The sequence below is a fragment of the Apteryx rowi genome, unplaced genomic scaffold, assembly GCF_003343035.1.
Source record: "Apteryx rowi isolate R43461 unplaced genomic scaffold, aptRow1 scaffold_12, whole genome shotgun sequence".
NCBI lineage: Eukaryota > Metazoa > Chordata > Aves > Apterygiformes > Apterygidae > Apteryx > Apteryx rowi.
The window spans coordinates 6,562,369-6,588,636 of record NW_020447419.1 but is presented as its reverse complement, the minus strand read 5'-3'; the positions used below and the strand labels follow the sequence as shown (position 1 = coordinate 6,588,636).

The 26,268-nt window shown below is 42.3% G+C and overlaps 1 protein-coding gene and 4 non-coding genes across 13 annotated transcripts; all 5 read left to right on the top strand.

Annotated features, from left to right (window-relative positions):
• Positions 1-25,893, top strand: NOP58 (NOP58 ribonucleoprotein). 9 transcript variants are annotated; one of them, XR_003257346.1, is made up of 15 exons: positions 1-105; positions 3,751-3,827; positions 5,634-5,686; positions 7,508-7,632; positions 8,548-8,684; positions 9,913-9,977; positions 11,306-11,440; positions 12,304-12,449; positions 13,343-13,469; positions 14,118-14,281; positions 15,018-15,152; positions 16,439-16,500; positions 17,763-17,984; positions 18,494-18,695; positions 19,270-19,358. XR_003257346.1 is itself a non-coding variant. In XM_026089154.1 (15 exons), the coding sequence occupies exons 1-15, from the start codon at positions 61-63 to the stop codon at positions 25,607-25,609; spliced, it is 1,584 nt and encodes a 527-aa protein (XP_025944939.1). In that variant the 5' UTR covers positions 1-60; the 3' UTR covers positions 25,610-25,893. The 9 variants fall into 9 exon arrangements, 8 of the variants coding, with proteins under 8 accessions (XP_025944939.1, XP_025944987.1, XP_025944996.1 ...); XM_026089154.1 differs by lacking the exons at positions 17,763-17,984; positions 18,494-18,695 and adding exons at positions 24,666-24,787; positions 25,553-25,893 and having other exon boundaries at positions 19,270-19,403; XM_026089202.1 differs by lacking the exons at positions 17,763-17,984; positions 18,494-18,695 and adding an exon at positions 24,625-24,779 and having other exon boundaries at positions 19,270-19,403.
• Positions 5,950-6,037, top strand: LOC112977387. Its single transcript, XR_003257486.1, has one exon. It is a non-coding gene; the product is annotated as a small nucleolar RNA SNORD70 (small nucleolar RNA).
• LOC112977385 lies at positions 10,584-10,671 on the top strand. The gene has a single exon (XR_003257485.1). It is a non-coding gene; the product is annotated as a small nucleolar RNA SNORD70 (small nucleolar RNA).
• LOC112977381 lies at positions 12,553-12,636 on the top strand. Its single transcript, XR_003257483.1, has one exon. It is a non-coding gene; the product is annotated as a small nucleolar RNA SNORD11B (small nucleolar RNA).
• On the top strand, positions 13,625-13,710 carry LOC112977396. The gene has a single exon (XR_003257487.1). It is a non-coding gene; the product is annotated as a small nucleolar RNA SNORD11 (small nucleolar RNA).
• Positions 25,894-26,268: the final 375 nt, after the last annotated feature.

The following is a 26,268-nucleotide window of genomic DNA, read 5'->3' as shown; positions in this document are numbered from 1 at the left end:
CGCGCCTCCCCCCCCCCTTGCCGCCCCCCGCCGTGAGCGGCCGTTGGCCCCGCCGCCGCCATGTTGGTGCTGTTCGAGACCGCTGCTGGCTACGCCATCTTCAAGGTGAGGCGCGGGGGGCTTTGGGGGCCGCGGGCCGCCCGGTGCCGCGCGTTGCCCCGCCGGGGGGGCCTGGCCCGGCCGCCGCGGCTCGGGCCGCTCCGCTCCCGGGGGCGGCCGAGCCCCGGGGCCGCGGCGTGGCGGGAAGCGCTCGCCCGGCTCGGGGCCCGGCAGGCCCTTCCCTCCGCAACGCTTTCGGCTTAAACCGTGGCGCTGGGCTGATGGCCGCGCAGGGAGAAAAGCGGATTGGGACCGGGCTCGGGGAGGGGCGGGGTGCCGTGCCGTGCCGTCCGCGCAGTGCTGCCTCGCGCGTTTCCGCCGCAGGGTCGGTTAGCCTGAAGGAGTTGTTGTGAGCGTTGCGGCAGAGGTACCATAACTGTAGGCACTGAGGTTGGCTTATGGAGAAAATACCAACGGGGAAGGAATGCGCCCGAGTGAAATGGTTTCTCAAAAAGTTATTTTACGTGCCAGCCTTGTTTGGTTTCCGTATGAGGTACGGTAGGAGAAGGGGGAGGTATGATAGGAAGCGGAAAAGTGAGTGCTGTAAAGAGGATCTCGGGTCGGAGGGAGAGGTACAGCGTGGGGAAAGATGGCTGCGGCTGGAGTAGGGCCCTGGAAATGCAGAGCCTAAAGGCACTTGGGGGGAGGAGGCAGAGCTTTCTCGAGGTCCGGTCAGGGATCGTGCACCTGCGAGAACAGATTTGGTGGGAGGGGACGTACCTGTCTTTGTGCCCTCTTTGGGATCTCTGGAGACGTCCTGTTATGGGGGAAGGCATCTTAAGTGCTTTCCCCCTTTTCTACTGTGCCCGTTTTGCTGACACCCCAACAGAGCCTTCTAGTTGTAAGGGGGGGGGTGCACGGGAGCCATACAGCATGTTCATGCTCTCCTTGCTCCTAAGCACATGTGCTGGGTGCCTTGGCCTGAGCGCGTTTCTGACTCAGCACATGGGCAGGGTGAGCTGCCGTCAGCTGCCCGCAGGTACAGCGCGTGCTCTGACTTCTCTTGCTCAGCTGAGAGCATGGGGCTGGGAGGAGCAGACCACAAGTCTCTGGCAATCTCCTAATGTGTTGATTCAGACCTTGTAGCTCTACAATAGTTTAAACAAGTCTTAACTAGAGCTGCTAGAGTGCTGTGTGCCCCCATCATCTGTCTTCTCTTGCTTGCATGTTGATGCTTGTACAGTCTCATGATGAGCATGTTCATGGAGTTTGATAGCGTTTTTTTTTTTTTTTTTTTTTTTTTCTTCAACCTAGCACAGTCTTTTTCTGGTTTGGCTTATGTGAGCATCAGTGCAGATGCAAAGAGAGCAAGGCGCTAGTTTATTTTGCCCTAACTTATAGAACTACATCCTTGGTGCCCTGTGCTTACTCGGTCTACCCTAAAACCTTTCCTCCTTTTTGGGGTGCAGCTGTGCAGTTCAGGCAACGAGGATTTCAAGACCAAACCCTCAGGGAGAAGATAGCTTCCTTTTTCATTCCTGCTTGCATCTGGGGAACTAAAGTATATCACAGTCTCCCTGGAGGTTTTGATCAGTGAATGTTCACACTAGCTAAAATACTGCACCTTCTGAGTTTGTTTAAAAAAACGGAAAAAAAAGTATTTCCAGGTCGGATTGAACCTCTTGTGCTGGGAGCCAAGCCCTCTTTTAACCTTCTGTAGGAACCAGGAAAGGCTGAAGATAACCCATCTTTGAATCCCTGAAGCCAAGGTAGATATAAAGTAAAGGTAGGAGGAAGGGCATAAAGGGAAATGAAGAAGTTTCTTTGCAGAAGTGCTGCAGCACTCTTGCTGGTGTCAGTGGCTGGGATTTGGAGTCTGGCTGTGATGTGTGTGCAAAACAGCTAGAGGGCACCAGGCAGCAAGAAGCAGTCTTTAAATGTGGACTTCTAAACACCTACAGTGTGGGGAAGAGTGGACTGAAAATGGTGTCTGGGTTGGATTGTGAGGGGGGGGGGAAGCTGTTTGCTGGAAGTGAGCATAAGTAGTATTTTAGTAAATCTTGTGGTTTGAGGCAAGCTATTGTTTTCTGTCCTGGTTCAGTTTGCAGCTGCCCAGGCCAGAAGTGGAGATGTGTATCTGCYGGGTAGGGAGAGCTCTCAATTGCATGGCACAGTAGCASTTCAGCTGCAAATCTGTATGGTTGTTGCACTTGTTTATTCATTCCAGAGCAAAGTATTCTCTGTAGAATTTAGAGGGTTTTTTCTTTTTCTTTTTTTTTTTTGGTAGCCTTTAAAGATGGTCATTGGTGCTTTTTTTTAATAATTTGAGGATTGGGCAGAATTTGGGCTTCTGAACTTTGGGAAGCAGTCATGGACACCCACTCCCCTTTTCAGCAGTGCTGTGCTCTGCCTTAACCCTCTGCTGATTGAGAGCTAGCCTTCCCTGCAAGCTGGGGAGCTCTCAGGTRCTCCCTTGCAGGTGTTGCTCCCACTAAAGAGGAACAAGCAGAGTTCAGATAGTAAGGGCAAACAGCATAAATGCATTCCAGATCTTGGAAGATTTTTTCCGATGAATCTTGCTATCCTTTAGGACACAAAATATCCATAGGCAACCATAACTTATACATAACAACAACCTCCATTTGGTGACTTGTGTGTCTCTATTTCTCTCTGTGCCAGTGTCTGTTTATGGAGACTGAAAGTTCTGTCTGCCTCAGGATAAGAAGGATGAATTGAAACAAAGAATCAATACACTGAGAAAAGGAAGAAGTGTCCCAAGCCTTTTCTGTGCCTCAGAGTCCTGTGGGAAATGAGTTACTGTGTCTATTTGCTCAGCTACTAATTCAATTTGAAAAAGACATCCTCCACTGACCTGGGTTTAAAAATCTGCAAGGAAGCAAAATCTCATAATCCCTGGGATGTTTTCAGTACTGCACTGAGTCAAACTGTAGTTGCTTTGGATTTAGTTGTGGGGACAAAGGCATCAACATTTTTGAGTGACGTAGAATGTAAGAATCTTGACCGTGGAGCTGTTCCCCTGAGCACTCTTCTAGGAATTCACAGTACACTCTGCATTTTGTGAAATGCACGGAGAGTCGATGGTGTTAATCTTCTGCAGTTTAAAAACTGAGAGGGGATCCCCTTTGTACAGAGACAGGATTAAGCCATTGCTGCCTCTTTGGTAATTCTTGGCTCAGTTGATTACTGAGCTGTGGTGAATAGTCTTCTTTATAGAAATGTCCTCTTTGTTCTGTGGGTTAGCTCAGATTAATAACTTGTTGTAGGATCACTGCTTCCTGTTAGGTGTCCCAGACTTTCTGGTATTTTCCCAAAGTAGTGGTGAGTTTGGTTTTGGGTCACTGGGGTTGTGAATGAGTCCTGTAGGAGGTGGAGCAAGTCCAGTTTTGATAAACAAGGAGAGGGTTTTGCTTTARTGTGCAGGTTCAGAAGGACCCAGCCTTTATTGAGCAACTTCTGTAATTCAGTTGAAAGTAAAATGCTTTAAATATAGTTGCATATTAGTAGGATAAAGCTGCTGAGGGAGAACATTGAAACTGAGGTTCACCAAAACTGAATTTGCTTGCTATCAGTGTTAACTTCTGGTGCCTGGATATGCTACAAATCTGTTTCGGACCTTCTCTGATGAATGCTGGGTTGAAAGCTTTTGAAAAGTGTTTTAACTATAGGTTATTTCTGGTTTCTTGTCTGCAGGTTCTGAATGAGAAGAAGCTCCAAGAAGTTGACAGTTTATGGAAAGAATTTGAAACCCCTGAAAAAGCAAATAAAATGTAAGCAGCTTTATGTGGGGTAGCAGCCTGGCTTTTAGAAGAACATGACTGCATGTATATTTATGCACATCTGAGGTCCAGGAGAAGTATTGGGTTTTTTTGTTGTTTTTTTGTTTTTTTTTTCTCTCCCAGTATTGTAAAATTAAAAGCTGTGAACAAGGATAATGTGAAATGAAATATTCAAAGAAACTTAAAATAGAATGTCAAAATGGATGAAAGGAAATAGCGCTTTTTTTTTTCTCGCAGCGTAATTAAACTGCAGAAATCATTACCACATGCCACTGAAGCAAAAAGTTGAACAATATTTTAAGGAGATTTGGATGCTTTGACAAGAATATCCAAGCTTGTAATGCTGGCACTGGCTGAATGACAGGTTTTTGTGTTCGCAGGAAGTCTTAAAATAAAAAAGAATGTTTAATCCAGCTGAAACTAATAGTATGCGAGTTACTCTGAATTGGGAGTTAGTTTTGTTGCCCATGCCAGCAGTGACTGTTAGTGTCACTGAGTAGCTGTAGGGGGGTTTTAGTGTCTACCAGCCAAGCCTGATTTGCTAGCAAATTGTCCTGTAGCTGGAGACTATGGTGGAGTCCTTCCAAGTCTGAGTCTAGGGTAGCTTTTGGGGAAAACTTCTAACCAGATTTAGTTACAACAGATACCTCTTAACAGGCTATGCCTTGTAATTTGGATTTGTCCTGCCCTGTAAAAATGCTTAGGGTAGAGGACGGAATATCCCACATCTGCCCGTTTGCAGTGTTGTTAATCCTGTTTTAGAAATATCATCCTGGCCGCATGCTAGATAGGATGTGTCTCTAATGGATCTCCACTCTGATCAAGTTAATTCCTATCTTTCATGTGTTTCTAAAGAGGCATCGGTATAAGCCTGGAGCTTCTGTTGGGCTGTGCAAGTGCTTAACTCAAGCATTCAGCTTTATCTGTGACCTTGCTTCCTCTGTAGATACTTGACTTACAAAGAGCAGTGGTTAATCAGAATTGGATTAGTCAAATGCCTGTCCCTGACAAGGAATTTACTGGACTGAGATAGCTTCTTAACTGTTACTCTAGATATCAACACCGGAGATTATGTGAGGGGGAGAAGGAAACTAGGCCTAGGGAGCTGACAGTGTGGTGAAACACTGTCCATAAGATTATTGGCTCTGATCAGTAGTTTGAGCATGGCAGAATTTTCTGTTTACTAGTTCTTTGCTTTAAGCTTAACCAGAACTTCTATTCTAACATCTAATTACAGGGGAAGAGTTGAGAATTCATGGGCAATGAATCAGTTCAGTTTTAAAGTCTTTAAAGATACATTTGGTTAAAAAGCATGTTAAATCTGGGCTGTGCAGGACTGTGCATTCCGGAGGCAGAAGGTTCCATTTTGAAGATGTGTGGGGAATACTATCATCAATCAGTCAGCAGTGACACCTATTTAATCAGGGTTCAGCATTGAAATTTGGATGGACAATATCTATCTTTAAATATGAACTACAAAAAGAAAGGGGAGGCTCAGGTTTTCTGATTGTGTTGGTCCAAATTAGAAATATTAAATCAAAATTCCTGGGAGTTTTTAGGACTCTCTATTAATAAAGCTTGTGTGTCACAGCTGAAGAGCCACACCAGACTCAAACTTAATCAGCAGGTTTGGTGCGCTTCCTCTTTATTGAGGATCTGAATATTGATCTCTGCTCTCTTGCAATCTTAGGAAGAAGTGGGGACCTGATGGGAACTATTATAGCAGAGGCAGAAAAAAAGTAGGGTAGCATCTAGTTTATGTGTGTTGCTTTACACATTCATATTTTTCTTCTGTAGAGTAAAGCTGAAACACTTTGAAAAGTTTCAGGACACAACTGAAGCACTTGCTGGTAAGTGAAAGGTAACACCATTTTTACAAAAAAGAACTTGTTGCATGTTCATTCATTACTTACCTCTGTCCCTGCTCTTTATCTTCTTTGTTTAGTTTTTTAGATTGCAAATTCTTCAAAGGCAGCTGCTTTTGTTTGTTTTATGAGATCATCCACCTAGTCTGAGCATGGTAGAGACCTAATGAAGTCTAGTTTTCCTACCACCCTTATTGCCCAAACAGCTCGCTAATGAGCAATGAATGGATGCTTTTGACCAATGTACAAGCTCTGTTGTCAGTGATGGATTCTTGCTGGAGCTGAATATAAATGATTTGAGCCAACATTTCGTCGCTACGGACAGACAACAGACTGGAGTACAGTCAGGGAGTACATACATTACAACTGTTCTTGTTTTATGGATGCATACTATGCCTGCCTTTTTGCAGCCTCAGAAATGCCTGTATCGCACTTTAAAGAAATTCAGTAGTTTAAACAAAATGGAAAGCCTTATATTCAATAATTTGTACTAATTAAACACTTAAATGCTAGAGGCTGTGGACTAGTTTGAACAGAAGTGATAAGAGTGCTAGCTAATCGTTCGGGAATGGCACGACTGTTACTGCTGGAGTGGAATGTGTTGCTGTATGACGTTAGGAGGCGGATGTTATGTGTCACGCTTACGACCAAAGAATGGATCTTGATATTCTGATGTAGCAGGGATAGCTTTTTAAAGGAAGCTAAGGAAACCATCATATGTGAGGTGCAGCTGAAACAACTGAGACTGAAGCTGCTCTGTGTTCCTCTCTCCCTGTGCTTTCTATTTGGAGTATGTTGCCTTTGCTTAGGGCTGGGTTCAGATCATGTATTGTTAAATGTTGGGTTTCTTGTTTTGTTTGCTTTTTTAAAGCACTACTACTTTCACACAAGTTTACTAATCTGTGAAATGGAGAAGATTGTTTAAGCTACCTTTGCCACACTTGTTTTGAAGGGAAAACAACGTGTCTGTTTTAAGTGGATTAGGAGTTACTGGCCAGCTTGAAAGCTTCATAACATGTTCATTAAGGATAAGAGGAAAACTCAGCATAGCACTTTAGATTTTACCCTTGCATTTCATCAAGGTTTTTGAAATCACAAATAACTGGCTTCTGCTCTGTGTGCTGTGCTTAAGATGTTGCATCAAGCAGAAGTTCAGTGGAGCACAGAGCTGACCTGTAGAGAGTTGTATAAGTGTCTTAAAATATATATTGTGTGGAATTGTAAAGCTTTTACAGCTCTGTGAGAGCTTGAGAACGGAGATGTCTTTTTAAAATTCCTTCAGTCTACACAATATATATTAAAAGTGTCCATGTCTGACCCCCCAGTCAGTGTGCTTGGCTTCATGTTTTTTTGAACTTTGGACAATGCACTGTCATCGCGAGGGGATGCAAATAAGCTGTTACTTAATTTAGGATATAGTGGTTGCTGATTAAGGTACCTAAAAGATGGTTGGGTAATTAAATCATACAATAAATGTTCCAATGCTTGCTGAAATGTTAAGCATACATCTAAAGCACATGACATCGTAGAGTTCCTTAAACAAAATTGACAGAAATAGAGCTGAAGCCACATGGAGGAAGAGAAGGGAATTGGGAGAATGGTTTTGAATTAGAGCTCCAAAGGGGCAAGTGTGTAATTTGTTTTTTTCCTATTTTGGTTTAAGCCACTGCATGGTGTAGTAGTGTTGCAACTCAGACTAGAGCTATTGTAGGCAGTTGAAATAAAAAATAACAGGTGAGGAGTCCTGGTGTTACTGGGTTTAGGAGGGAAAATAAAGTGTATCTTTATTCTTTTTGTTTTCTGCAGCATCCACAGCTCTTGTGGAAGGCAAGCTCAGCAAGAACTTGAAGAAGATTCTCAAGAAGATAGTGGCAAAAGATGCCCATGAACAGTTGGCCGTAGCAGATGCCAAACTTGGAGGTGTCATAAAGGTGATAACTGACTTTGCCATTCTTCCTTTTGTCTTCTGTTGCTGAAATCTAATAAACAGGTTCCAGAGGTCTTATTAGCAGTGCAATATACTGCTAATGCTATGTTTGTGGTGTGAAGATAACTAATCCTTATGATCAGACATGGACTGCATGTAGGCTGGGAAGATGTCATGTTGAGTACACAAACGGATGATATGGTAAAAGTGAACTGAGCTATTCAGACTTGCCTGGCTTATCTCTCAAGTCTTGGCTGGAAACCCAGGAGATGCCTAAGTTAATTTCCCAAATGACCCTGTACAAAAAGAAAAAAGCTAGGCAGGCATGCTTATTCTTCACCAATGGCTGTAGCAAAAGCAGGGTGACAGCTTGTTGCTGTGTTGTTGGGAATGTGTGATCTCCTTCCCCCCGCCCACCCCCCAGTTGGTCCACAAGCAGTTGTGCACATCCTCCACTTCTTGCCTGCTGGGGGAGGAAGAAGTACAGTAGAGATGGACTGCTTTCTCCTAGGTGTCAAATTCCATCTCTGTTGCCTGTTCCGAAGATTTTTATTCTGACCACCGCCTCACGGTGCCTTAGCAGATTGACGTGGGATGCTGCCAAACCCCAAACTTTTTACCTTTTTAATTTTTCTCTATGCTGCCAAGCTATTGCTAGTAAACTGCAAAGTCTTGAGTCTTCAGCTCCGATGTCTGCATAGCAGATAGAGCCTTAATTATAAATCTCCTCTTCAAACTGTGGGGCTGTTAGTGTGGGGGACTGAGGATGTCACTGCCTTGAGTGTCAAAGAAGGCTGAACCAGTTGAGTGACCATAGGATTGCAGTAGGAAAGCCAGGTATAATAACACCACTGGAAGAAGGATTTTAAAGGAATGTCATTGTTGTGCTTGACTTGGACCATTGCTTTCCATCCTGCAGGATAAGCTGAATTTGAGTTGTATACACAGCCCAATGGTTACAGAGCTGATGAGAGGAATTCGTTCACAGATTGAAGGGCTTATCACAGGCCTCCCTTCCCGAGAGATGGCAGCTATGTGTCTGGGTCTGGCACACAGGTGGGTTGCCAGTAGCACAGCTCTATTGCACCCTGTCTCTTCCCCACTTCTGTGTCTTTGGTCGTGCTCTGCTGCTTGAAGTGTCTCTTATGATGTGATCAGGTCTCRTACTCATTCTGCATATAAGTCAAGACACATTTGTATCTGAAGTCTTGTTTTATAAAGGAAGAGGTTTTCCAGTTTCACCCACCCTTTAGGGAAAGGCTTCAGCTTTCCCAAAGGGAACGTGGATAGCTTTCCTATGCATATTATGTACTTTAGCATTTGGTTGAATATGTCTCTGTTGCAGTTAAATGGATCTTTTAAAACTAACTCCATTGCTTCTGAGAACTGTGGTGAAGATGGCTTTAGGTCTGGTGATTGGTCACAACTCTGAGGTTCCCTCATAATACATTATGTAAATATTAAAGGCAGAATTGTTTTCCTTCCTTGACACCACGGCCTCATTAGGTTTAGCAGAGCAGTAGTTAAAACAAAGTTGTTAGATCTGCACTGGGTCAGGCATTCATTCACGAGTAACTTTTCATCCAGGTTCTGACATGATTTTGTTCTGTAGCCACTAGCAAGTTCGAGAACTTTTCTGTCTTAGATAATTCCTTAAAAATAGACTTTTGTTGCTGTTACAATGTCTAGAAAATGGGGATTAATATTGACAAAGGGCTTTGAAGGTGCAAGTCCTCATTGATATCAGTGTGTTTTGTTGTGGCATACTGTAGATGTGTACTGAGAGACTTTAAACGTAGATTGAAAGCCAGATGATAATGGTCTTTCTCAACCAGTGAGAATCTGTTTGAGGAAGTTTCTGCTAGTGCTTCATATTAGCATTGCTGGTATTTGCTGCTGGGTATGTACTGTTTTGTGGATCAGCTCCAACCACTGCAGAACTGGAAATGCTGTTAACAAATATTTTTTGTGGGGAACCATGCAGAAAGGAACCAACAGTATATTTCCTGCCACAGTGTTCATGTTGTCTCTGGAGCGTATGGTGCAGGTAGCCTTAGATTTCCCTTTCACCCTGGTCATGGGGTGTGTGCATGCGTCACAGCTGCTGTGAAAACGTGGCAGCAGGGTTTCTCCACTGGCCACAGCTGAGAGCTGTCAGTAGCATAAAAATGAGCTAGCGTGAGTGAATATAGGGATAGGGATATTCATGCAAAATAGGAACAGGGGGGTGTGCTATGCAGTGGGATGTCAGGATGCTGATAAAACTATATTTCTGTCTCCTCAGCCTTTCCCGGTACAAGTTGAAATTCAGCCCAGACAAAGTAGATACCATGATTGTCCAGGCAATCTGTAAGTATACTTAGAATTAAAATCCTTAATGGCTTCAGCTTAGGATAGCTGACTTCCTTGCATCAGTTATGGAAAAGTATTGCTGTCAAGATTTCCTCTTAGCGTCTTTCAGTAAACTGGGCAGTTACATTCAGCCGGTCCTAAGGCATTTTTTCTTAATAGGGCTTTCCACAATCAATAACGTTACTAAGGTGATACGGTAAACTAAGGTCGATTTTCTTTGTCTAGAGATCGGTTGAAGTACAGGCCATTATTATGAGTTCAGTCCTCTGAGGACTTCAATTCCCAGCATGCGTCACTTCTGAGTAGTGTTGGGAGGGTGTCTGTGCCCCATGGAACAGGATTTTCTGCACTTTGGTTGTAGCGATAGCCTGTGTGGGGTGAGTTGTGGGAAGAGTCTTGTGTTAGACACGCGAGAACCACTGCAGTGTATAATGCTGCATTCCACGCCATTGCTTTCCTAATGTCAGTCTCTTGCAGAGACTTAACTTGCAAACACAAATAGGAAAGCCAGTTCCTCATTTTTCCTTGAAGACATCTACATCGTAATCAGCGTGCTTGCTGTGAAGCAGTAGTGAGGAATCCTGTTTGGAATATTAATTCCCAGACTCTGTTGTCAATGATGAAACATGGTTAAGCTGAAAATAATGATTTAATTCAGTTTCTTCGTCACTACCACTGAGACAACAGATGGGAATATTAGTATTGCATTAGAGAAACATTTTAGCCTCGGGGTTCTGTAGCAATGTATGCTGTGGGTGTTCTTCTCGTGTTATAAATCCAGTTATCAGTCATATCTGGTAAATGGAGAGTCTGTTGCATTTCTGTTAGATGTATTTATATTATAAAGGCAACTAAAGGACTAAATACAGTCTTCTAAAATAATGTAACAGAAAATCAGTTTGTCAACATTACAGCCTTTTTTCTTGAAGCGTATTAGATGGCTAATCTTACATCAGTCACTTGTGTGTAGCGCCTTGAATGGCTGGCTGAGAGGAAGAAGCACGCTAGTTGCTCTTATCTTTCTGGGTGAATGTGTTTTACAGCTGGTAAAGGAGCTTCTTGTCCCAGACAGTCCCAGTGATAAAACCCTCAGGCCTCACTCATGGGAATTCTAATGTTTCTATACTTACTTTGCCTGTAATTATGCAGTTCTCTGAAAAGTAAAGCCTTTCAAATGTCCTGCAGCTTGTTTTATTCCAAGGAATCTTTATGGGGAAAAACATTTTGGTTTTATCCCTTTACAGTGTTTAAATTTGTTGATTTGAGAGTTTTCCTTTTTCAAACTAAAAAAAAAAAAAAAAAAAGTCCATTCTTCTTTCTTTTAGCTCTTCTTGATGACCTGGATAAAGAACTGAATAACTATATCATGCGCTGTAGGGAATGGTACGGTTGGCACTTCCCTGAACTGGGCAAAATCATCACAGATAACCTAACATATTGTAAATGTGTGCGGAAAGTTGGTGAGTAATAAAGAGGCATAAGCCTGGATAATTTTGCTTGTTAGTATGCAGTACATTATGACACTGATTTGTAGACCTTCATCATCCAGCTAGTCATGATCAGCTATACAATCCTGCCATCAGCAGCAATGTAAATAGGGCCAGCAGAAAAGCAGTATATGCTTGAATCTGTATGTTGATGTGATTTACCATTTGGAAACTTAATAGAAAGCTAACACCATATGACTCAACCAGTTCTTCATGGACCACCAGCATATCTTCTTAGAATCAGTCAGCAGACCGGTTTGGAAATTAGCTGCCAAAAAATGATGTAAAGAGACTTGCAGACTGCTTGTGGGTGTTCTGAGACCACAGCTGCTATATTTGTTCACTGGARCAGAAAGAATGGTGGCTTTACTGCTTTGGACACTCAATTCTTTACTCTTAGGCATGTACTACTTCTTTTTTAATGATTAAATTTGCAGTTCAGAGAACCTAGTAGTTTTAAGGAAACTTTTTCCAACTGAAATTGGGGGGGGGGGGTGGGAATTAAGAATTACATTGGTTTAGCTAGTGGTAAATGACTGCTCACTTCCTGGAATTCTTCCTTTGTAATCTTATGTTTATTTAAAAAAAAAAAAAGTATACGGTGTTACAGAATAAGGGGGKGTGTGTTTGTTTCAAATGTTATCTTTCTAACCATTCCTAGATAGTATAAATATGAAAGTAAGAAATAATATTGACATATGTTTTGGGAATTTGAAAAAGAAGATGGTAGACTTGATCCACTGCTGTTATTTTGGACCTTTTCCTTTGGCTGTTTCTGTTATTTTTTCACTTGTTCATCTTGCCTCAACACACATGCTTTTGTTTGTCCCCTACAGGAGACAGAAGAAATTTTGCCTCCTCTGATGTTGCTGACATCCTATCAGAGGAGATAGAAGAGGATGTGAAGGCTGCCGCAGAGATTTCCATGGGCACGGAAGTATCAGAAGAAGACATAAACAACATAATTCATCTCTGTGACCAGGCATGTACATGTGGATGGACAGCATTAGGAACTCTATGTTGGTTAATCATATCATATCCTGTTCTGCCAAGGAGTGGTTTTCCCAGGGCCTTTCTAACACTTTTGATGGCAGTGATGATTCCTATAATGTTGCTCACCTGATGTACAAACATGAGGGTGCATAGTCACTACCTCATCTGAGCCATCTTAGACTGTTAGTGTCTACACAAAGTTTTTTTTACTATAATACCTCTCACCTGGTAGTTTTGAAGCTAGCTGATAACCCCTGGGTTAAAAGTGGAGCACTGAGGCCCAAAGAGAATTAGGAGCTCTGTCCTGCTTTCATCTAGGTTGTATGTGAACTCCCCCTTGCTTCAGTGGTGCCAGTTGGATCCCTTTGTGACTTTGCCAGGGAGTGGCAGGATTAGGAGTAGAGAGTTCCTGTTCTCAGTCTAGACCGGGCCGCTTTTCTATGTGCRTTCTAATTGTGTGTATTTGTATGGAACAAGTAAAGAGCATTTATTCCATTTCAAGAGAATGGTGGCAAAGATTTATGTGAAAACTGAATGTTCCAGGGTTTTGTCCTAAAGAAAATGTCCTTACTGAGTATTTTTGTTCTGCTTCGCTGTCTTTGGCATGCTGTCAGCTCTCTTATCAGGAGCTTTGCTGAGAAAATAAATTGCATAAGGGAATGAGCAATACAGGTCCCATATACTTCATGGATGGAGCTCTGCTCTGGGAAGGTGCCCTGTATAAAGCTTCAAATAACTGGCTCTTGGCCATCTGTGCTTTTTGCACTTTGTTAGTCTCCTTGTTTGGAATCCTCAGCACTTTCTCGTTTCAATACATTTGGCTCTTATATTTGTCGGTCAACTAATATTGATTCCTGTAACCAAACTTTGTGTCTGTGCCAGGTGATTGAAATCTCAGAGTATCGGACACAGCTGTATGACTACCTGAAGAACAGAATGATGGCCATTGCTCCTAATCTCACTGTCATGGTGGGTGAACTGGTTGGAGCAAGGCTCATTGCTCATGCAGGTGGGTCACACAGGAAGCTTAGGTGTCCTCATCAGAGGTTTCCCCTGAGGAGCTGGTCAGCCAAAAGCATTATGCAAGGCCCTGATGGACACCTCATGGTAAAAGGGAGGAGGGTGGTTTTTGAGGAATCTGAGAATACCAGCATGAGCACAGTAGTAGTCTGTGATGATTTAGTTCTCAGTTGGCCTGAATTCTTTTCAGAACATGAGGGCAACTTTAGTCACTACCTCTTCTGAGACATTTACTGAGCCCACTGCTGATAGTTCAGTACCTCTGGGGTACAGTGCTGGAAAGCTGGCAGTAGGCTTTTATGGTCAGACTGACTCAAGGCAATAGCCTTATTTCAGTGTCTATACTCAGTTCTGTGTCACATTCTTGCTGTCTGACTTTGTCAGGAGTAGGCATTATTCCAGTGGAGTGTATATTATTGAATTAGCCTTCTTTCCTGATGCTGAAATCAAACCAAGATACAGAGTTGGTTTAAGCATGAAAGATTGAAATGGCTTACTATCCTTCATGAAACGAACACAAAGCAGTTCATATAAGAAGGCTCTGTGTTTCCTACTTTTGGGTGCTTTACGAATCTAGTCTCCTGCTTTTCTAGCTGCTTCACTAATAAATTAATGTCACCGTGTCACCTCCTTCTAGGTTCCCTCCTGAATCTGGCTAAACATCCAGCTTCAACAGTTCAGATATTGGGTGCTGAGAAGGCACTCTTCAGAGCACTGAAGACTAAGCGAGATACGCCTAAATTTGGCCTTATCTATCATGCTTCCCTAGTGGGACAAACTACTGCAAAAAATAAAGGAAAGGTGAGTTGCAGAATTGTTTGTCTTACCAGCTTGGCTTTTTCCAGAGCATGAATATCTGGTAATGAGATACCTTGAGCCTCACAATGAGGCTCTTTCCATTGCTTGCTTTACTGTTTTCCTTTGTGGTAATGCAGAAACTGCCACTGTCCCACAAATCTTTGGATGTCATTCATTCCTTCAGGAAAAAGGAAATGAGATTGTCCCTTCAATACATCTGGGAATAACAGATGCATTCGTGCTGAATTATGGTGTAATGCTGGCTTTCTCAAGGGATATGTTACTACTCTCTTCTATGTGTTAGTGAACTAAGCTGTTGCAGGCTTTAGTCTTCCTTGGAAATCAGTCTTATTGTGTGCTAAAGGCCTTAACTTTGGTGGTTCACTTCTGCAGCGTTTAGGCTTTTATAATGCAACTGTATATTTGAATTGTAGAGAGAGCTATTCAGCTAGGAATTGCACCTCCAGTTGACCTGGTCTAAAGTTTGGGGTGGAGTGGAGGAGGTATAAATAATTTGGTAGGTTCAGATGTTTACCTCTAGCTATTTATCAAGAAAACATGGTGTTATGTTAACAGTATCTCAGTGCTGAAGAAATGATGTACTAATTGTATTTTTGGACTCCGTACTACTAGTAAGTGGTTACTTTGTTCTTCTGTTTGTGGGCATGGTTTCCAGATTAGAGTGAATCATCACCTTATGTTTAGTCTTAGCACTTAATGTTCTTTTTGTCTTTTCCAGATATCTCGAATGCTGGCAGCTAAAACTGCCTTGACTATTCGTTATGATGCTCTTGGAGAGGATACCAGTGCTGAAATGGGAGCTGAGAACAGGTTAAAAGTAGAGACAAGACTGAGGCATTTGGAAGAGAGAGGGGTAAGTCTAGTAGATGGCTGCATGAAGCAGATATTGTTGAAAAGAAGTTTGAATTCTGTACTTCCTGTGTTTATGGTGTGATTTTCTGATGCGCTGCTCTCCAAGTCTTGTCCCCACACTTGACTGTGTGATCTGCTGTCACTGTGATTCTGTACTTTCTCCCAACCTCAGCTGGAAAGTGGGATTCTAAGGCAGTTGCATCCTTCTCTGTGCCAGTTTTTCATGTCTACATGCATGTCTTCATTTACATTATACTGAAAAATCTTGATTCTGAGCGAGTCATACCCTTACATTCCACTAAATCTCTATTGTATTAACTGTAGAGGTATGCTTGTTACTTTGTAGCTTCCTTTCCTCCTTAGAAGAGAGCTCCTTTGGTGTTTTTGTTTGTTTGTTTTTTTCCCCCCTCTTGTTTTCCACTGTGGTTCCCCAAAGTCTGAATGTTGGCCAKGCTTAGTCTTCAGGAGCTTTCTCAGGAGCCAAAGGAAGAAGTTGTTGTCAGCACAGGAGGTGAAGAGTGCTGCATTGCACTCCTGTCACCAAGCACTGTGTGTGTTGCTTCTCCATACCTGCTGTTCCATCTGTTGCCATTGGCGCAGCCTGCTGGAGAACATAGGGCTCATCTTCCTCTTTAGGTGGCACGCCTGCGGAGTGTGGTCTTGTAAGCTATTGTTGGCTGCAGCCTTCCAAGCTAGATCTGATGCTAATGCTGTAGTACTGGCATCACTGCTACAAAAAAGAAAAATCCAGAAAAACCTGCCTACTCCTCCTTGAGCATTTCTTAGGAGATGGCACTTCCCATGGAAACAAAGGCAGGGAGCCATGTTCATTATTGCCAAAACACAAACAGCTCAAGTTTTGAGCCTGTATTGCGGTTTTTAGGTTGTCTGTATGCCAGCTCTAGGGTGATACCTGCCCAGACATGCAGCTGCCTTTGCAGAAAAGAAAGTGTGCACAAATTTGAGCTGGCATTGTTAATTTAGAGGTATGATGCTCCCTGTCATGTGGTTGTGGTATGTTTGATCCAGTGCTAGATGCCCTTTAATTGCATTAACTTCTTGAAGAGCAGCATTAAAAAAGCACATGCCTTTCTCACTCCAGTTACCTCCCTGTCACTATTTTACTCCCAAGTGTACAAGTGTAAGACTTGTACAGTTATGCAGAGCCTGACCAATAAAATGTGCCTATCTTTCCATTTTTATTTCCTTTCAAGGGCCGTGGAATTTGGGTTGTGAATTGTTTTCATTATGAGTAACTTGTTTTTCACTTCTAAATTTTTGTTTTAGATAAGAAGAATAAGTGGCACTGGAAAAGCCTTGGCCAGGGCAGACAAATATCAAAACAAGAGGTGAATAGTTTTTCCTTTCAGCTTGGCTGGGTATAACTCTCCTTATTTTTATTACTGAGAGGCTTTTTGGTTGTGAGCTGAATTGACTTAAGATCCAGAAAGCATTTTCTGTGCTTTTAAACACTGATGACAAGTCCCGTTGTTAATGGGAATTTCCATTTTCTTGCAATTTAGAGTTGTGGCAAAGCCAGTGAACTGGAGAAACAGTCCTGGTTTTCTAATAGTAAATTACTGGTATCATCAGATAACGAGTATGTTTAGATGTTATCAGCATTAGCGCAAAAAGTTGAATAGTTTGGGGAGTTAGTATGTAGCAGCTTTATTTAATGCAAGCCTGAATAAATTAAATTTCAGAAAATCAGAATTTGAATGAATTTCTCCAACATGATTGAAGCTGCCCAAGAAACCTACTTAGTCTTATTCTTAAAAAAAAAAAAGAAAAAAACCCAAACCCGTTCCATTGTTGTTTTGAGCAAAGCTTCATCCCCTTTGTTAGATCCTGTACACAATAGCACAGTATCTTATGCAATAAATATGCCCTGTACTCTGACAGGACACGGTTAGAGCAGTTTCTGGTACTGGAAGTGATACTCTAAATTGCAGCTGAGGAGTCTCAACATCTAAATACAGAGAAAATTACAGACTGGAGAGAGAGGAAGGAGGAGGATTGGAACAGTTTATTATTAATCTGAGCTGTGTGGCCTGGGCTTTTCGCTTAATTTGCTTACAGACTTCTTGCTTAACTTGGCCTGCTTATTTTTGTGAACTTTTGGTGTAGAGAGGGCAAGTGCTCAGCAGAAGTAGGGCAAGGTGCTAGTTTTGTCAGGAAAATTAGCATTGCTGTACCCATCTGCAGTTTCCTGACATCTTTAAGCCTGGCTGTAACTTAAGTTTCCATGTGCTAAACACCTCGAAGTGTCGTGAAGGCTGTGATTTCTGGAGCAGTGTCTAGAATTGGAAAGCTTTTAAAAAGACAAGTGTGTCAGTAAATGAAGCAGCAGTGAGTTTAAGGAGGCAGTAGCTTGAGGAGGAGACAATATACTTGTAGGTTTTTGATCTCCTGAAATAGGGAGTCATGATGTCCCGCCAGGACATGTTTCTACTGTTAGACATGCTCTGCAAACATGTCCAGGCTTGGGGGAGGGATGCTGAAGATAACTTCTGGCTGTTTGGCTTAGTCTGGCTGTCTGAAAGGGGAAGATGTAAAATGCCCATCTTGTACATAAATGGTAAAAATCAGTATTTCTGAACTTTTCTTTCAGGAGTGGATTGTGTTCCTGAAATGTAACAGTGCTCTGTTGGGAGAGTCTAGTGCCTGTAAACTGATTCAGTCCCTGTCAAATAGTCCTTCTAATGCAAAGTTGCAATACTACTGCTTTATGGAGATTTTTTTTGAAGGGCTAAACTGGTGTTTTAAGCAGTTTGGCAAGAATGTCTTAGTCTAGTATGAAACTATGGATCCTGTATGGATTAGCTGCATTAAGGTAATATTTCTAAAGTTAGTTATAAGGTAGTTTGTAGAGATGAGGTCCAAGCCAAGTGTTGCAGTATGTTCTCAAAAAAAAAAAAAAAAAAAAGAGAGTGAGCTTTACCCATCTTTGGCATACTTATTTGATAATTTGTTATTTTTATTTCTTAGCGGTATTTTGACAACAACAAGTAAGCCAGTGCACTCTGCTTCAGTTAGAAACCCTAGAAAGAGTTCACCAGTTGCAGAAGGCTCTCTAATCAGTTTCTTCAAAGTGTTATGCGGTATTCATACCCATAAGAATAATTCCTGATCCTTAAAGGAGGAATTGATGGTGCTGTTAGCATTATCACATGCTTCCCAGCCTAATCACTACTCTGAGATGCTTGTAATCTTCTGTGCCAGGTAGCTACTTTAGAGTCTGATTTTAGTTTGGAAGTTTGGATGCTCAAAATGTGTTGGAGGGTGGGGGAGCAGTAGTTTGGGGTTACTGGGTTACTGTTGTAAAACTCCTTTTTCATTCAGTAGGAATTCTGTTCTGAACAAGTCCGGAAAAAATTGCTTTATTGCTATTAGATGAAGCAAACCTTCAAATGCCCCTGAAAAGTCTGGACAGAAGAGCCCTGAGTTTTTGAGGTGGCTGGTACTCTGCAGGCTGYAGAAAAGTCTGGAACTGAGCAAAGGAGTGCGCAATATCCAGGAAGAGGCAGTTTCAGACACAGATTAGGTATTCAGCTGTACCATAAAGTCAGTGGTGCATGCGGTACAGGGGAGCATCGAGGTGGGCTGTAGCATTACCCTGGCTTGTGACTTGCACCCTGTGAACATAATAGTGGAGAGGCAATGTAGAAAAAGCAAGAGTTAAAGCTACTTCTCACCCTGTGTATATTACCCATAGGGTACAATTATACAGACTTCCCAAATTGTGGGGAGCCGTGTGCATGTGACCATACAGCTGTGATGGAAAGGCTTTCAGTTGTGGAGAGATCAACATGATGAGTAATATGTGCTCTGTACAGCCTTGAACTGATATAAATTGGAACCAAATTCTCATTTGAACTGGTACCTTCTGTCTGGATCAGACAGTCATGCTTCATGGGGTGAGTCCTGTAGTCAAGACTACTGATGGACCCTCATGTGTTAGAGAAAGGACCTGGCAACCAGTAAACACTAGGTGCCAAATTGATTTGAGAATATTCTTGGGAGATTGTGTTGGAAAGTGAATGTTCAACTGCAGCATCTTACCTGTAGGGCTAGCTCTTCTTTCTGTAACTAAAACTGATTTGTTTCCTTCATTACAGCGAAGTAAAAATATATGACCCATCTGGTGACTCTACGCTTCCTGTTGCTTCAAAGAAACGCAAAATTCAAGAGGTGGAAGAACAGGAGGCAGGGGTTGCTGTGAAAGCAAAGAAGGTCAAAAGAGAGATTAAAGGTTGGTTGCTGCATCTGTGCTGCTGGCATGTTGCTGTGTGCATTGTGCAGGGGGATTTAACACTGACGGCCAGCCACAATAGCTGGTTATTCTCCTTGGGTATCGCATAATGTATTTAAAAAAGAAAAAAGTCCTTTATGGACTGACACTAGACTTCAGTCAATTATTTTAAATACCTGTTTTCAAATGTTTGTAGTCATAGAAGAAAATTGAAGAAAAAAAAAAAAAAAAGCCCAGCTCGTATTTGTCTTGCAGAACTTCTTGCACAGTAGCTTGATCTTTAGTGGGCCTCAGTATCTTGAAGCAAAATAGCTCCTTTTTGAAAAAATGGAATTTTATTTTGTGTAAAAATGTTTTTTCAAATGTTTTAGCACATAAACATTGAAAAACAGAATTTGAGATGAAACAACACTTGGAAATTTCAGTCAATTTACGTGATGCTTATTTTTGTGTTTAACTGCTGTGCTTTGGAGAGAGAAAACTGAACTGTGCTCACAGTTCATTTGTTCCTTCTCTAATGAGTTACTGTGTGAACAAAGGTTTTGGACTGTGACTTCGAAACAGTCTGCATTTACATTAAAGTTCATTTTAAGAAACTTGCTCCCTCTTTTCCCTCCTGTGTGCACTTCCAGCACCTCTAAATGGCTGGCTTAATACTAGCTACGGTAGTGGACTACCCTATGTGTAACTTGGGAGGAAAAAAGAAAAGAAAGAAAAGAGGGCTTTAAGCCATTTTTTGCGGGACCTGAGCCATGTCTGGGTGTGAACTACTCCCAGTTCTGTCAACTACTTGTGCCTGTAGGCAAGGGCTGTCAGAGCTTTTCACTACTGCCCTTCTCTGTGCTTGTTGTGCTATAGACATGATATCAGAGTAGTTATGCTGGTTCTGTATCTCTTCACACTCACCTTATGCTGAGGTGATCTTTCCAGGTGCTGGTTGGTTGGTTCGTGGTGTCTGTGCGCATGGACCAAGCAACTTGCAAGGAACCTTGAGAATTAAAGCTATACTGGAGGGAGAATCCTTTATACTGTGAAGATCTGGGCCCCAGCTTATTCCCTCGTACTTATCATAGTGGAACAAGGACATGTGAATGCTCTGTAGGCTTGAACTTACCCAGTTGCTTTTTGGAGCACGTGGGTGTTCTCACTGCTACTGTTCTTGATAATCTTTTGAACTAACTTCTCGTACAGTCTCAGAATTGTTCCCATGGCCTTCCCTGCCATTGTCAAACTAAGTGCTGACATCTCACAAGCGTGAAGTCCTTGCACGTGAAATTTTGAATCATTTCCAGCCTGGTCTGTTCAGTATGAGGATAGATATTTCTATTCATACGTATGTTATTTAATTGTTCATGATTTTATATAGAAAGCCTGCTTCTGCATCTGCTCCCTTTGCTTTACTGAGTATTGATATCTCTTAGCTTAGGGGATGGGTGGAGCTTAGCAGTTATCCTTGAGCTACAGAGAATTATCTGAGCATTAGACAGTGTGCAGAATGCTATTAAGCTGCTAAAATCCTCTGTGCTGTGGGGGTTTTTTTGGTTGTGTTTTTTTGTTGTTGTTTGGGGGGGGGCATTTTTGGGTGTTGTTTTTTTTTTTAAACATTTCCCAGAACCTGAAGTGGGATTTCAGATGTGTTGTCCTCCTTCCTAAAAAGGAAGGGCATCCTTCAGATGTATGGTTTGTAGCTCCTGTTTTTCCCCAGCTCTGCAAGTAGAGTGGGTTGTTTTATTGGGAATACTTGGATATTAGAGCCAAGGCCCTCATGTGTGCCAGATCCTTCAGACTAAGGAAGAAGCAGTTCCAGAGAACTTATTTACCTCATATCACCTGTATGCAGATCTCATCCCTTCAGCCTGTACTCCTGTACCCTTTAAAATATTACCGCAGTTATGTTTGCAAATTCTTGTTCGCTCACCCAGCAAAATACATGGATTTCCCTGACCTTGCTCTTTTCCAAGTAGAGTTGGTCCGTCTACACAGCATGCTGCAGTAGTGGTGGTCCGAGAAGTGGTTGCACAAGTTCCACAGTACGTAGGAAGTGAGGGCCATACCACAGAGGAGGTCCCAGCATTAAGATTTATGCTGCATGTCCCACTTGAATATGCACAAGTGTTTCAGTTCTGCTGTTCTTGGCTCTATTCTTCCTATTAGGCTTTTCCCTTGTTGGAGACTACACGTCCAGCCATAGTATTGCATAAGAAGTCTCTGCCCTCTCCTCCCCTCTGCTGTTTATGCAGCTGCCTGGCAAATGGGGTTTGCAGAAAAGCAGTCCAGCAGGGGGGAAAAAAATCAGCCAGATCAATTTTGATCCAGTTTGCAGCACAAGGGGAAGGAAGGTTAGGGGCAGGAAAGAACTGGGAAGCTGGCACTGCCACAGAAAAGTGATCTGTCAAACTATTCCTATAGTATTTGTAGTAAAGGGAAACAATTTTTTTAAATGGTGCTTGCCTGAAACCTAAATGTTACTGCAAGAGGAGGTATCATGTTTTGTGTCTCCTTGCTTAGGCTGCACATCTGGCAGTACTTTAGATAGGAACTGATGGGGAAGCAAAGAGTGATGGGTGCATGAATTCCAAACAGTTATCTTTCACACCTAAAAAAAAAAACCTGAAAGGAAGGATAGTGCATGAAATAAATTTTAGTCCACTTAAGGAATTACCTTTTAATACAAAACCTGTTTTAATTGGTATTGGAGGTTGGACACGACTGATTTTGAGGCGGGGGCTAAAGTCGCTGGAGTTACATGTGGCTAGACAGAACGCTTCCCAGCATTACTGCTGACAGGCCTAGCCAGTGCCCCCAGTGAAGCACTCGCTTTGCGTTTAAGCATCAGGGTATAATATTAGCTAGTCACTTGAAAAGGTCTGTCTTGAAAAGAGGAGTGTCATCTTAAATTAATGGAGTGAACCCTGCAAGACCTAAAGCTTTAAATGACAGGGACGTGATGATGTGGTGTGTTTAGTGATAGACTGTTTGACTTGATTCGGTGCGCTTTGAGGAACGGCACGTGGGGAGGAGAGGGCACACTGGAGTTTGTAAAAGCTTAGAGAAGACTGGTGGAAAATGGGTGAATGGAACTGCAGCTAGCAATCCAGCGCGGTGCAGGGGCATCAGTCGAACTGCTCTTCCGGATGCTGCTTACTGTGCCTACTTGTGATAGTAAGAGCTGTTGGCTTTCTGGTCAACTGCTGTGTAGCACAGAGAAGCCCCACTGGGCGTGAGTGACTCGGAAGCGCTGGTTCTGGTAGGAGAAGAACAGCACCCCTGGAGCCTTCATCCTCATTCTGCCGAGGTAAAAATGCACGAAGGCTTGTGATGAGCTTTGCTAGAAAGCGGCAGCTTAAATCTTCACGAAGGCATCTGCTGCCAGCTGTGAGAAGTGTCAGTGCCTATGAATGCGCAGTACGCTATCTGTTGTTGTAAATCGTGACAGGTTCCACTGCCTGGTGTGTCAGACATGATGACACATAGAGTAATAACAAGAAGTTATTTTCCCAAGGTACCACCCAGCATTTTGCTTGAAAATGCATAAGCTTCTTTTTACTTAGTAATCCAGATAAGTGAAAACACGTAGCATAGCAAATGTGATACGTATGCTCCTGTTGTGTTGGATGGCTTTAATGCAGTATATGCTTATTTTTCAGCCACCTTTATTTATCTACATCATATACATAGAAGTGAGGAGGCTGATATTTATATTTGCACATGTTTTGGAACCTTTTGCTTGCACGCTGTTCAGTGTGAACGACGTGTGTGGCAGAATCCACTTAAAATTATACATACCAGTTCATTCATCTGGAATCCTTTGCTATTTTGCCTCTGGCATTTTTTAGTGTCAAAAAACTGCATGTGCTGCCTGGCTCTATTTTGCTGTAGACATATCCAGAAATTCTCTACCCTGAAGACGAACTTTTGTCTGAAGATTATGTTAGAGGCAAAGATTGAAACATATTTTTGAATCACAGAATCCTTTTGCTGCCCTGAGGAACTAAACTTGTGACAGAGCAATCAAGATGTTAGGAAGCTGCATGTTTTGGGGTTTCTGTAATTGCACTGGTTTTGTTTCTGTTCTTTCTGTAAATGATAAGTGAGTGTACTTTCCAAATGAAGCTGGTTCTGTTTTTTGGGAGTACTCTGAGAAGATTATTTCTTCTTGAGTCACACTTCTGGTAGCATCTGTACTCACCACAAACACCACTGATTTCAGCATCTCAGTTTTGTGGCTATTGAAGGACTGTGGTTGCTACGTCATTAACTTACTCATGAGTACTGCATGCTGAGAAACTTGGTGTCCGACGCTGGCTCAGTTATGCAAATAAATTTAACTTGGGTAGATGCCAGTAACAGCCTGACTACTACATAAGCTGTCAGCTGGGTAATGATTTTTGCTTTGTTTCTTTACCTAGAGATTCCTAAAACTATATGGTATGTATTCTAGAAAATGAGTGGTAAATCATAGTACCTCTACCACTGTGATTAGATATGCCTCCTGTTGACAAATTATTCTGAAACACAAATTTGAAAGAACATTAGTAAATCTTTCCATGGGTTAACAATCCTCTTGCCTTATACAGATAGTTCAATCCCTGTCTTCCAAGACAGGACAGAGTTTCTGCGCCTGCATTAAATGTTGTATGCTAGCACAGCATTGATTCTTTGCATTTGCTAGTCTAAACTGTTAAAGGAAGATTGCTGATTGGCTCTTCTTAGCAGACTTCCAACATCAGGATGTGGGAATTGGTTATGAATATCGACCTGCCAGCTGAGTGCATTTCTGATGTGGGTTTTAGAGTCCTTCCACTGCTCTTGAGATGCTGGTGAAAATATTTGCTGAGCTATGGACAGTCTGTTCTCAGGAAGGGTACTTGGAGATAATCTGGCAGACAAATCAAAACATGCAAGCTTGTTTTAAACTTCGGGAGCAGCATATAGGAGTGCTGTTTGTGCCAGGAGATGTGAATAGTGCTGTCTGAACGTTGCCACTTGTGTCTTAGGTAGTTGTATGTTTTGATAAGAGCAGGGAGTAGTCATGCAATTAAGGGAGATGAAGTGGAGCCAATATAAAGAGGGTAGTGTGGAGAGATGTAAAGAAAGCAGCGTGGTATTCTGTATTTTGCATTGTTTCTTACTATTCTCATTGCATCCTCTTACATCTTGTAGAAAGCACAGATATCGCACTTTTTTTTTTTTTTTTTTTCCTTGTAGTATACTTCAATAGCTAACAGCCTGCCTTTTGTTTTCCTTCCTTCTGTGGTACAGAAGAGACAAGTGTAGAAGAGGGTGAACCTGTCAAAAAGAAGAAAAAGAAAAAGGAGAAGAAAAAGCAAACTGAAGATGAGGGAGCACTGACCGAGGAACCACCCACCAGCCCTACAGTTGAGGTGAGAGACAGAATTGCACAGCTACCTGATCCTTTCTGGGAATGGATTCTTTCCAAAACATTGGGAGTGAGGGGGAAAAGCATATTCTTATCTATATAACTCATGGTATGTGAAGATTGTTTGACTATTTAGCAACTTTATTTCATCATATCCGTCACTGTAATGTCCAAGAAGATTGGCATTACAAAACAAGGTCTGGGAAATTTGTGACTGTAATGCCTCCAAGCACCAGGAGTGTTTCCTCTACTTTCTGCCCACTCCCAGCTTTAGTCTTCCCTCTTTCTACCTCTTTTCTAGAAAACTGGACAGGGCATCCTTTGGTGCTGAACCACAGAAATCTCTAGTGTTCAGGACTGCTGTGGAGCAGAAGCTGTACTTGTTGAACTGCTGAAGCATCATTTGATGTCTAGCATTAGCAGAGTGGGTGCAGCCAAACAGAACTGGTTGCTCAGTTTTGAAATCCTGTTAGTCCTTTAGATGGGATTTAGTTTTCTTTGCTTGGGGCAGCTATGCAGCCTGATGCAGACTGACTACTGTGCTGAGCTGCCAGCTGTGTGACGGACAGCACAGCTTCCCCTGCCCCACTGGCCCTCCCACCCTGCTGTAAGCATCAAGTGGTATTAGCAGTAGGAGAAGGGAAAATCTCTTGAGTTGTGCTTTGCTGAGTATGGCAGCTGTTGTGCTGCTCTGAGTATGAGCTGCGTTGCCTAGCTACATGTTGCTTTTTTGCCGTTATGGTTTGCTCATAGCAACGTTTGTTTCCAGAATGCAGAGAAAAAGAAGAAAAAAAAGAAGAAAATGAAAGATGAGGATGAAGACTGATGAGGAGCTGMGGGAAACAGCCCCTTGGACAGCTGCTTCAGAGTAGTATTTCTTGAAATAATTTCTTTAGCCTTTTGCTGAAAACTATAACTTCCCTGTATTGGAAGAGGTCAAGGAGATGGATTTGACAGGTATTTTCTGCCCTGGAACAGGATATTGCAGTGTCTCTGCTACTTAAGAGGATTGCTGGCATTTTTTGCGCAGTTCCTTTTGTTAAGCTCTCCATAGATCCTCTTTTCATATGCAGTCTCCATTGATAAACAATAAAAACAGTTTTATGGAGATTTTATGCCTCTGTCTTAACTTATTTGTTGGCTTTCTAACCTATATCAGGGGTATTCCTAAGACTGTTTATTGTTTTAAATGAATAATCAGTAAAAGAAACTTTTCTAAATGTGTAAATGTTCTGTTGTAGTTTGTTCTATAAAGAATTCAGAACTTATATACTCAGTTCATTAAGATGAAAAAAAATTTTTTTTCTAGTTATCATGGTAGACTCTTACTAAACAAAATGGCAGAGTGTCTTTAGATGGATAACACTGGGTAACTTTTCAGCCAGTGCGGCTGGTGCTTTTCTGTTGAATATAGCTTACTGACCAGCTCTTAGCATGTGGCTTGCTCATTTTTTGGTGTAAACTGACACATTGAATCCCTAATGA